Source organism: Triticum dicoccoides, chromosome 5B (genome assembly GCF_002162155.2).
Source record: "Triticum dicoccoides isolate Atlit2015 ecotype Zavitan chromosome 5B, WEW_v2.0, whole genome shotgun sequence".
Taxonomy (NCBI): Eukaryota; Viridiplantae; Streptophyta; class Magnoliopsida; order Poales; family Poaceae; genus Triticum; species Triticum dicoccoides.
In genome coordinates this window covers 600,993,205-601,005,608 of record NC_041389.1, presented here as the reverse complement: position 1 = coordinate 601,005,608, position 12,404 = coordinate 600,993,205, and the positions used below count along the sequence as shown (strand labels likewise).

At 46.2% G+C, this 12,404-nt stretch overlaps 1 protein-coding gene across 1 annotated transcript; it reads left to right on the top strand.

Moving 5' to 3' along the window:
* Positions 1-7,381: 7,381 nt before the first annotated feature.
* On the top strand, positions 7,382-8,122 carry LOC119306280 (probable calcium-binding protein CML41). The gene has a single exon (XM_037582546.1). It carries the CDS (start codon positions 7,407-7,409, stop codon positions 7,965-7,967), a length of 561 nt encoding a protein of 186 aa, XP_037438443.1. The 5' UTR covers positions 7,382-7,406; the 3' UTR covers positions 7,968-8,122.
* Positions 8,123-12,404: the final 4,282 nt, after the last annotated feature.

The window sequence follows — 12,404 nt, the reverse complement described above, 5'->3', positions numbered from 1 at the left end:
GGGCTACGTGGGGGAGCAGGCTTGGAGACGACAGGAGATGAAAATCCAACCTCGGTTTTTTGCACTGGCGGCGACGACGACTTAGATCATCGACACTAGGAGGTGCTCCTCCCCACCGTCAGTTGCTCGCTCCCTTCGTCCCCGTCTCCGTCTTGCCCGCCTTGTCTCCAGCATCAATAGGTCGTCGTCGTCGTCTCCCATGGCAACAAGCATCATACGGCCACAGTATCATCCCTCCACTTTTAGGTCGTTAGGTAAGGTGTAGGGTCGGTTTTGCTGTTACTTTCCACGACATCGGTTTCACTAGGACGAATAGATGAAGCTTATCATTTAGGAAACTTCACTCATAGTTGTGATTCATGGTTGGCTTCTATTGGTCCATGAAAATGCATCTAATTCCGTTGGTAGATTTGGTAATTAATGTCAACATATCTTAAGGAACTAATGTTTTACTAGGTTATCTCAGGAAAGTTTCATTTGGTTGCAACAAAGAAAATGAAAGGTGACCCCCACAAGTTATCATGAAGACAAGTGTTGGCCACGCCAAGGATTTACCATTTTCATTTTAGTGATCCTAGATCACATCGAGTCCATATGCATGCCGATAGTATCAAAAGGGGATAAGGATGTTGTGATGAGTTTCTTTCGCTCAGTGCTTAAATACCAAACTTCAATTGCCATCAAAAGCCTTCAAATTCCTCCACTATATCTACCTAACTTTCACACCTCAGAACTACCAAGCTCTTCCCGTCAAAACCGCCAAGCAGTTCATCCAGATATAGTCGCTGCAAGTCGTAGCACTTCGGAGTTGCCAAGAACTCCACTCGGAACCACCAAAAGAATCTGGCAAACCTTCTATTTCTCTCTCAGAATTTCCGAAGCCCCTCGCTAGGAATTTCAAAAGTGGTTACAGAGAGTGTGCCACTACCAAGGTAATCACCTTGGAACCTCCAAATGTTATCCCTTTGAACCATCCAAATGATTTGAATGTTACCACATTTGCACATGTCGAAGCCTCCAAGCTAATCACTATGGAACTTCTGAGATGTGTCAAAAGCGTGTAACAGACAAATTTTTGGTCAAGCCTATATATACCCCAACTTATCCCATCAGTTTACTCGAAGCAAACTTCACTCATATCATATGTTCTGAGAGAGAACTCCACCTTCTTGTGTTGATTTCAAAGGGATTTCTACTCCAACCATCCAAGCTAATCCTATGAGTTATAATCCGATTTGCTTTTCTCTCCCACTTCTCCAATCCAAAGCCAAATCTCATGAGAGTTGAGTGCAAAAGGAGATTATCTTTTGAAGCAAAAAAGCAAGGGATTCATCACCAAGCAACCTCAATTCTATTACTTTTAGAGGGTGTGCGCTTCCCAGATCGATTAGGTTCTTGGAAGTCTTCGAATTTGTGAAAAAATTCAAGAAGTTTGTATGGGCCGGGAGGTCGCTTACTTTGTGAAGATCTACCCTGAGTGAGGCTAGTCTTTTGTGGGCGTAAGCCATCGTGGCATAGGTTGGTTGCTCCTTCATCGACCCTTCGGGTGAGTGTCCTTCGGGACTTGTTCTTTCATTGGAATTTGCAACCGGGATCCTTGTAAGATCCTTAGTGGATCTAAGGCTCTGTCATCGTGGATGTAAGATAGCACCAACTATATGAACCATGGGAAAAATCTTCACTAAGCCACTCTGTGTTTGCATATCTCCAACTCTACCACATATTTACACTTTGCATGTCTTTACTTTCCGCTGCCTACCGCTGCCTATGTAGGGTGCTTGATAGACTACCATAGGAAAACTCAAAATTGCCAAGGAAACTAAAATTTGGCAAAAAAGTCCTTTTTTCTTAGTCGACTATTCATCCCACCTCTAGATGTACTTCCTACATTCCACAAGAGAGCGGTTCATTTCAATTCCAGGAGTGGGGTCACATATGCTCCAATGTTTCCTCGAGATAGGTAGAGGATGCGAACATGCTTCAAATGAGAAGCGCCCCTTTTTCCCTACTTGTGAAGACATTTATGGAGAGGCGTTGCTAAAAGATAGCATCCACACCTTTGTGGAATAGCAAGTAGCAAGTTCCTTTACGTTGTGGGTCATAACCAGAGGTCCGGAGTGATTCACAATACATTTAGGAGATCTAATGAGATAATATCCCCATATTTAAAGCAAATTCTCTATGTGATTGGAGATCTCAGAGGAAAAATGGTCAAACAACCTATTGGTCAAACTCCTTCGGTGTTATGAATGAGCTACAAAAGGTATCCATATTTCAAGGTGGGTAGTACTAATTGTTAGTTCGCGCCATGATATCATTGTATTGTTGTGAACCATACCAGTTTGTTCATGGCATCATATGATTGTATTGGCGCAACTGATGGTACTCATGTGACTGCTAGAGTGACGAGGTCACAACCTGCAACATACAAAGATAGAAAGCACCACACCAACCAAAATGTGCTTGTTGATGTTGATTTTGATACCAAGTTCACATATGTGTTAGTGGTTGGGAAAGATCAACCCTTGATGCAAACATTCTTGCTGACAACATGGACCGGTCTAATGGGATCAATATTCATGATGGTAAGTTCTACCTAGGAGATGTTGGATATGCAGGTCAGCCAGATAAGTCGCTCCCACCCATCTTTAAGTTGTCGTTTAGCATCCACTGTTGATGGCCATTCCTCTAACTTCAAGGGAGAATGGTTATTTCCCACTAAGGGTTGGCTCTAATGGGTTGGAGAGGGTCAAGAGTGCTCAATGTGCTCATATATGAAATTAGACAAAGAGTTGGTTGGCAAAGGGGACACAACATTATTTATAAATCTATATCCAAGATAACAATTACATGATTTTAGTACATCTATTCAGTCCGAGTGATCAGCAACCACGAGAAGTTCAAGCCTTCAGCCATGAAGAAGCTGAGCCAACAATCGCATATTGTCTGGGGGTACCATGTTCCAGTAGGCCAGCAACCTGGTCAAACCAACTTTAGTAGGGGAAAACAACATTCAGATAGTACATGCCATAGGCCCCAAATAGTCCGACCCAAGCACTCTTGGAATCACCCATGATAGTTCGGCAAGGGAATCGAGCAGGGCCAAATACTAAAAGACATAGATTTGGTTTGGACACTCTGAGTTTTACTCGGGTAGCCGACCCCACTGGTACAAGCAATGCTCTAAATATCAATGATTAATGCACCGCCGATCTCATGATCCATGTGGAGTTGTGGAAGGATGTAGAGGGGTGGGTGGTGCCCTAGGGGATCTCACCAATGATGAAGGTGGCATGGTGGTTTTACCCAAGTTTAGGCCCTGAAGGTTTAATAGACCTATGTCCTACCTATCTATGTTTATTAATCAATGAGAGGATTATAGTAGTGTTTAACTCATCTAAAGAACTAGATTCTGCGCATAATGCTTTTCCGTGTGTCTTTATCCTTTGGCGGGGGATATCATGTCCCTTATATAGGAAGGAAAGAGCCAAATAGTTTGGTAACTATCTTTAGGGGATATGATACAATCAAGTGATCTACTATTATGGGAAACATATCTCCCATAATTGACATATCCCTGACATAGTTCACATGTCCTTATCCTCTACGAGTGTCTAGCGGGTGCATGACTTGGGAGTCCTTAGACACTCGTCTGAGTAGGTGCCCTCCAAGTAGGTATCCTTACCATCAACAGATGCCCTGGAGCACTTATGCATATCCATCACTCTAGGGTTCACACCCTAGATAGTCCAACATCCCCTTGTTTTCAGCTCAAAATTAACTTATGATTTGTTTGGTTTTTTCCTCTTTGTAGTGAGAAATTAAAGATAGAGAAATGATCACTTCTTGTTCACCTTGAACGCCCCCTCTAAATAGTGTGGCTTTTGTGACTCAACAATATCACCAACAGACAATATACTTCTAGAAAACCTAAAGTTTTCTCCTTTTGGGGGGGTCGACAATGCATTACAACATTCAGTTGAGATGCTAAATCTTGTTCATACACTTAGCACACACAATAGCCCCTTGATTTGTCATCCTTAATTACTAAATCTACATAAGGGTCTCAATATCTTTAGAAAATTGTACTAGCAATGGAGAACCTCAAAGTTATAAATGGTTGTTTAAGTTATTATTACTAATGTTCCGAAATATAAATCATTGGGGGAGTTCAGTTTACACTCCCCCAACAACTTATATTTAGGAACGAAGGGAGTAGATGACAACATGATTCGGTAAGAGCCATTATGAAAAGAATACTTCCACTCTAAAATATCATCACTACTTGTTTTGAAACCCTCTAACTCCCTTCCTAGAAATGACTCAAGTGGGTCAAAGAGGATTTCTTCTACCGTATGATTGGCACTAACACACATTTTTGGAAGACTCGTGGTTGGTTGATTGTCCACTTAGCGAGCAATATCCAACATTGTACAACATTGTTAGAGAAAACATGCTGAATGTTAACATAAACGGGGTTTCAGTGAATGTTAGCTTTGACAAACACTAACTAGTGAGAATGGACTTCATGGTTAATTGTGTTTAGTGGTTAATGTCAAACAACTTAACGGGTACCTAGATGTCGATGTGTTTCGTTGGTTGCTCAATGCTTCTGGGTTTTCCTCGGTCATACCAACGAAAGCCTACTATCACTTCCTTTATTCCGTAGTATCTAGGCAGTGGGGTAATCTTAATGAATAACTTCACTACATGTAATTGGGACGACAATAAGAAATGATGTTATTGCAATATGGAGGAAATAATTCAACATTTGTTTCTCTTCTGCCTTTTCGCCTGCTTTTGAGGCAGACTGTCTTCGTGGCTTGGAACCTGCCCTCGCTGATTATTATCTCGAATGTGTTTAAGATAAGAATCGGTTATAGGGGGGCAAGTACACAACTTAAGGTTCAAATCCAGGTAGGTGTGTGTGCTTTATATATACGACGCTGTTGTGATAATAATTTTCGTAAAAAGGAATAGTTTCAAATTTTCATAGGCTACTCACTACAATGTGTGGAGGCATGTGATTCTTTGGTCTCTTTAGGTGCCACTTGGACGGTGGTTCGGGTTATGTTCAGCCAGTTTGAATGAAGGTCTAGCAATAGGATTAGTGTTGCATGAGTTTTTTTTTCTTTTTTTTCAAAAAGGAGGATTGCCCCGGCCTCTGCATCAAGCGATCCACACAACCATCTTTATTAATTACTTTCTTCGTCCCCCAATGTGTGTCAAAAACGTCTTACATTATAGGACATAAGGAGTATTCAACAGAGTCCGACAAAGTAGATATATGGATCAACCCAAAGCCACCTTCCTGGCAACCTTAATCGCTACACCTACAAGTCTCATGGAGTGCCCTGGCGCATCCACGCACACCATCTAATCCGATGGCCACCCGAGGCTGCCTGAAAACGAGCCGAGAGCATCAACCGGTGTCGCAGACCCTCAGCACACACCGCATTCGCACACTGAAGAATCCACCGCCGCCATCTTCTGCCATCCCATCCACAGGAGAGATCAGTGCATATGGCTTGCCAGGTCCAACTGCTGTCGACGCCACCACGACGCCAGGTAGCTCCACCATCCTGCACGCGTCCATCAACACGCGACCATCGCCGAGACCCCGCTGCCCCATGCCGCCGAGACCCGCCTGATGCCACACCGCTCCACCGCTGTAGTCGTCCACTGGTCCCTTTCGCCGATGAACCCCTCCAAGAATGATGCCTCCAATGGGCGAACGACACGTGAGCGCCGTCATCATCCGATCGACAGATCAATGGTTTCCCCCGGAGGTAGCGGAAGCAGGTGAGAGCTTCACCTCGATGATGCCTTCAAGAAGGAAACGACGCCTGGAGCGTCACCATCACTAGCTCCGGCCACCGGCCGAAGACAAGGTTTTCACCAAGACTAGTTCTCTATTTCAAATTTTTATATCGATACTTTGCAACAATGAAGATAGCTTCGCTTACATTAATCGATGCAGAGTTTCTCTGTTTCCGGGAAAAGAGCTACCGAACGTTTCGATAACATGCTGTAACTTCTGGAGCCATACAGACTCATTGGAAAAATTACAGTACATGCTTGGTTGTGATGAACCCTCTATCATTATTTCAGTGGTCGGTGTGATGAACTTGGGGGGTATCAACACCTTGTGTTTTGAATGTCAAGTTGGTACCTGACAATCTTCATTCTGGTCAAACTAACGATGCGCATAAACTAGCGAGAAGATTCTTCTAGTGGATGCGGGAACCCAATGATGAGCTTCAGGTGGGTTATTTATCTACCAACTGACTCATAAGCAGCAGCATCTAGTGCCATCTGCCATGTGGTGGTGCCACACAAACATGTGACTTGCACAATTCCTAACTCCCAGCGGTTGATGGCATCCATGAGAGCCACATGGAGGTTCTGCAGTTGCATTGTTGTTGAACCATCGCATTAGAATTTCAGATTTCCCTGCTCCCCAAGCTGCAGTAAGGAGATCTCTTTTGAAATCTCAGGGGGTGTTTGGTTCAGGGACTTTTTAGTCCCCGAGACTAGAAAAAATCTCTAAAAAGTCCCTAAAAACCAAACGGGAGGGACTTTTTCTACAGGGACTAGAAAGACTCTACTGGAGAGTCTTTTTTGATTAGTCCCTGAGACTAGAAAAAGTCCTAGGACTTCTGAACCAAACACCTTCTTAGTATCCATCTTCTTCTTTTTTTGCCTTCCAAACTTGAAATTTCAAGAAAGCCCGATCAGGAACCACTACTGTGATCGGTTGATACTTCATATTTCAAAAGTTTTTATCGACTCGTACCGTTGCATCTGAGACGATACATCATAATGAGTTCACATCCAGAGATACTATCACTGAACCTGTAACGACATGCACATAACCCACAACCACAAGTTTCCAGTATTCGAAATCTGCGTCGTCCTAACCTCGTGAAAGAAGAGATACTACTATCTCACTTGCACTTTCCCTGACAGTTTCCGAAGGCCTGGAAGCTGCCAAGAGTTAAAATTCTCAGTGGAAGGTGTCTCTCCCAGTTGTCAGTCGCTGAACTGCGGAGAAGCACTAAACAAGTAGGGCGCTGTCTCGATCGGAGATATCGTTGTTGGTTGGACGGCGGCGCTCGGATCGCGAGCCATGTGATCACGATGCCCAATGGGGAGAAGCTGACAGTATCTCAGGAAGGCGAGGCAGTTGCCAACGAACTTGTCATCATGACCGGTCAAACGCACACGCTAAGATGGCCGCTCCTGCAAATCTGCTCCGGTTTTGGCATCCCAAGCTCCGAGCCGAGCGCCTATAAAAGGAGGCTCGCGGCATACCTTTCTTCCACAGCTGCATTGGCATTGCACAAGTGTATTTTTTCAGTGATCTTGTAGCGTTTGAGAGTTGTGACGTACGCAAGGTTCAGTTCATGGCGAACGTGAGCGTCTCCAAGCCGGCCAAGCGCCTGGCGGGCAAGAGCAGCTTCAGGCTCGGCCTGCCGCTGCTCTGCGGCCGGTCTGACGTGGCGAGCCCCGGTGCTGCCCCCGCTCGGTCGTCGTCGAGCAGGAGGTCGTCCGGCACCGGCAGCAGCAGGAAGTCGGAGCTGCGCAGGATCTTCCAGCACTTCGACAGGGACAACGACGGGAAGATCTCCGGCGCAGAGCTGAGCGCCTTCTTCGCGTCCATGGGCGACGACCTGACGGTGCCGTCCTCGTCGTCGGGAGAAGGGTACCTGCTGGACTTCGCCGGGTTCGTGGCGCTGATGGAGAGGGGGGAGGGCAGCCAGGAGGAGGACCTGAGGAGGGCGTTTGAGGTGTTCAACGCCGTGGATCAGCCCGCCGGGAGGATCACGGCCAGGGGGCTGCGGCGGGTGCTCGCCCAGCTCGGTGACGACCGGTCCGTCGCCGACTGCGAGGCCATGATACGGGCCTACGACGTCGACGGCGACGGCGGCCTCGACTTCCATGAGTTCCAGAGGATGATGAGCTAGCTGGCTAGCTAGATAGAGCTGGCTTCATGCCAGTGGTGGTTGTTCATACTCTGCATTGCATCCAGATGAGCCCATGCAGATCGATGCAGATTTGCTGTCTCATCTTGTGTTGTTTGGTGTCTCACAAGTGACACCAATGTATAAATGAAGCTATACACTTGATTTATTTTTCTTCAGTATTTTCTGCTTAGAGAAGACTGTGTTTTTTCCAGAGTTTCAACTCTGCAAAATGGCTGTAAGGGAGTGAGAAGTTCCATGAACAAAACTGTGGTGCACCGTTTGAAATTTTAGGCCTCCTTTCATAGGGTGGGGAAATCATAGGAATAGAAAACGCATTCTGAGGTACCGATGAGTAATAACAAAAAAAATTGGAAAACGAAGGTACCACTTAAAGTCAAAATATTCATGTGGTATCTCCGTAGGGGAGTTGTGCTAACAAAAAACAACCTCGCACGATGCAACTGGTCGGGAAGTAAGAAGTGTTGTTTTCGTACTCACGATGAGACAATTAAACACCTCTTTTTTCACTGTAAGTTTGCACGTTCTACGTGGTCAGCCATCCAAATAGCGTCAAATTTGTATCCGCCCACAAGTGTTGCCAATATTTTTGGTCATTGGCTGGACGGTATTTCAAATAGGTACAAAACGCTAATAAGGGTGGGATCGTATGCCTTACTATGGTCGCTTTGGCTATGTAGAAATGATCTTGTTTTTAATGACAAAACGGTTTCTCCTTTGCAGGTTATTTTCCGTTGTACGTACTCGCTTCATACGTGGTGTATGCTACAACGAGCGGAGTACCAACCATTGTTCAAGGCGGTGTGTACGCTGTTGGAGCAGGTGGCTACGGAGGTTTTTACCCAACATGGATTGCAGCATAATCTCCGGCTCGGTCCACCATCTCTTTCGACATAGGCATAGTGTCGGTCTATAGACTCTACTGTTGCCGAATTATCGGTCTTTTATCTTTCTACTTATCAGACTACTGGTGTTTGGCTGTGTGCATCCTAGTTATGCAGAGGCCGGGTGATACTCTTAATGCTTTGTATCACTTTGATGCTACATTTTGAGATAATAAAAGCGCCCTTTATCGAAAAAAGAAAACTCATAGAAAATGAGATGACACGCATCTCAAATCCTATGAGTAGGAATTGGAAAGGGGATATCCTTTGATTCACATCATATTATTATTTTTATTAAGTCTAGGCTAATGTTTATTTTTCTATGAAATGTGAAGGATAGGAAGAATTCTTTCATAAAAATATGATTCTAATTTTACAAATCAAAGCGCCCTAAAGAAATTATTTCTATAAAAATCTTATCTTATGGAATTCCTACAAAATTCCTTCAAACGAAAGGAGGCCTTAGACGAGAATTGGGAACAGCCGAAGAGGTCTGGTCTTCTCATCTGGAAGGCTGAATTAATAACACTGAATTAGCAGGAAGCTGCAAGGTAGCTCAACATTTACAGAATCCTAGGCGTATATACTATTGAAGCAAGATTCAGATTTTTTTTAGAAAAGGAAGCAAGATTCAGATACTTCTCACACAATATCACAATACAATTAATTGCCTGACCCAGAGGTTACCGACTGTTAGGACTTCCTTCCCTCTGCGCTACTTGGGGCTTCCTCTCTCAGTTTGGCAACTAAAGTTGGTGGATCTTCAGTTTCTAGTGGACAAGGCTGCAAGCAAGCTAACAACTTATGTGGGCAAAAACATCACCACCATCGGAAGAACGACTCTTGTCAAGTCCGTAATCACCTCCCAAGTGGTCTACCCCGCCACACCGCTAGTTATTCCGCCAACCATCTTGCTCAAAGTCAACAAACTTCAGAGAGCTTTTCTTTGGTCCGGTTCGGACAAGACGACAGGAGCGAAATGCAAGGTGAACTGGGAGATTGTTTGCCGGCCACTTCAATATGGGGGACTTGGGATCCTTAACACCAACAAGTTTACTCGTGCCCTCCGGTTGCGATGGACATGGTATGAATGGAAGGAGCCCACCAAGATGTGGGTGGGGATGGGAAACCCATGCGATGAGGAGGACTTAAATTTTTTCTATGCATCCACCACTATCACCATTGGCAACGGTGCGAAGACCCACTTTTGGGGCTCACCTTGGCTCCTTGGGCGCAAGCCAAAAGACATTGCCCCACTCATTCACGAAGCGTCAAAGAGAAAGAATTGGAAGGTGCAGGAGGCCCTCTCACACAATGCATGGATCCACAAGATCAAACCCCCCACCAACATCTCTGCGGAGCACATCATGCAGTTCTTCACTCTTTGGGCGCTTTTGCATGAGGTCCAACTTGATGAACTCACCAAGATGACATTGTATGGAAGCATACGGCTAGTGGGACCTACTCGGCGGCATCTGCTTACAAGGCGCAATTCTTAGGGATGGTTCTCACACCTTTGGATAAAATGGTTTGGAAGGCTTGGGCCCCCCCAAAAGTCAAGTTCTTCGCTTGGCTGGCGTTGCAAGACAGAATTTGCACCGCCGATAGATTGGCCAAACACGGGTGGCCCAACTGTGATCTCTGTCCTCTTTGCAAGAGAGTGCGGGAATGTGGGTCTCATCTCTTCTTCAAATGCTGCTACACACGAAGGCTTTGGTCCTTGATCATTGACAAATACCACATTCACGGTCTTGACACCAATGGTTGGCCCCTCTTCGACTCGGTTGAGGCTTGGTGGGCAAGTACTTGCGACAATGGCACGCCAAACCGCCAAGCCAAGGCGTCCCTCACCATGCTTGTTACGTGGACCGTCTGATATGAGCGAATCGCAAGGTCTTCAAGCACAAGTGTGCCCCTCCACCTACATTGCTTGACTCCATCGATACTGAGGCCAACCTTTGGGTCATCGTCGGTGCAAAAAAAATTAGGGTCTCTTATTTTGCGAGAGTGATCTCATGCCGTGTATTGAGTGACTTGTAACAAACTCTTTTCTCTCTTAATTAATGGATGAGGCAAATCTTTTGCCTCCGTTTCAAAAAAAACAATACAATTAATATTTACAATTGCATCACAGTCATTCAGTTTCTTTCTACATGTGTGCCGTAATATGTCTGTTGATCCTCTAGCAGAGAGCATCAAGATAGTCGACCCGATGCCTTGTGTGACAGGTACATACAAAACCTAATAATTACTAGTATGTATACGACCGAAACTTCCCCCTCTGCCACCGCGTCGTCCGCTTGGGCGACTGGGGTGGCGACTAGGATTTTTTTTAGAAGAAAAGGGCTCTTGCCCTGGTTTCATTTCCATCAGAAAACGAAACCACGGTAGTATCCTTATTACAGCTCGCGGGAGAGGATTGACTCATCCTTCCGGCATAATCTAGAAAACAGAGTTCACCACTTACAGCTCAAACTACTTAATTTGATACAGATAGGGATATAAGGTTTTTCCATCAGCAGTAGACTGGTAATTGGCATCTTTTATTATCCTTCCAGGAGTACTCCACTGTTCATGCCCATCCAGCCTTCTGCCTTCTTCTTCAGTGAGTATTGCAGCCACAGCTCCCTCTTCCTCAGCCTGGCTCTGGCCAAAGCAGCAGAGGAGGTCGCCTGGCAGCCTCCCGCAGAGATGAGACGAGCCTCTCCATGTGCTCTCTTGCAGCCTCTTTGCACAAGATCTTCCATTGATCGCAGCAGCCAGCAATTCTCCTCAGAATCACCTGCACTCCCATCCAGGGGGCATTGTTAAAACACATATCATTTCTTCTCCTCCAGATAACCCAGAGGGTAGCTGAGATGATCATATTTGTAGCTTGTAGAGATTTGTAGCCTGGCGACTAGGATTTCCTCATGTTGTACCTCGCCGCCACCCAAGGAGGTCGCCGGGCAAGCCCGCGTGGCCGCCGGTGATGGTGGCGGCGGGGATCTTGGGCTTAATTTCTCTCGCGGAGGGCAGCGGTCGCCGGGGCGACGACCCCGGGTGGCAAGGTGACGACATCTTGACGGAAGGTGCTCGTCGTTGGTGCTGGTGGCCAGGCCGCTCGAGCGGCGAGGCCCTAGTGGTTGGTGGCCGCGGCGGGAGGCCTTCCTCTTTGTTAGATTTGATGGTACGTCACCTTACCCCTTTCTGGCTCACTCCTCCTCTTCCATCCTGGTGTTCGGCGGCCTTGGATGTCAGCTCCCTGGCCGGTGTGGTGCTGGTGGCTCAGGTATGGGTCTGGGGGAAACCCTTGGCTGGTTGGTCCGGCCTCGGTGGCGGCAACGCCTAAGGGCACTACTTTCCTCCTTTGAGACGCCGTTGAGGACCCTTCCTTTCCACCCCCTACCCTGCTCCCAAGCAAAAGCTCGAAATCCCCTCCGGATTGGACAACATTGTCATTGTGTGTCGTGTTCTCCATGGAGACGCCGCATGGAGATGATGTAGGTATGGGTGTGTGGTGCCTTGGTATGGAGGCATGTGGCAGTAGGGTGGT

Excerpts from the sequence above, each read along its gene's own strand:
- LOC119306280 (XM_037582546.1), top strand. The coding sequence starts at position 7,407 with ATGGCGAACGTGAGCGTCTCCAAGCCGGCCAAGCGCCTGGCGGGCAAG.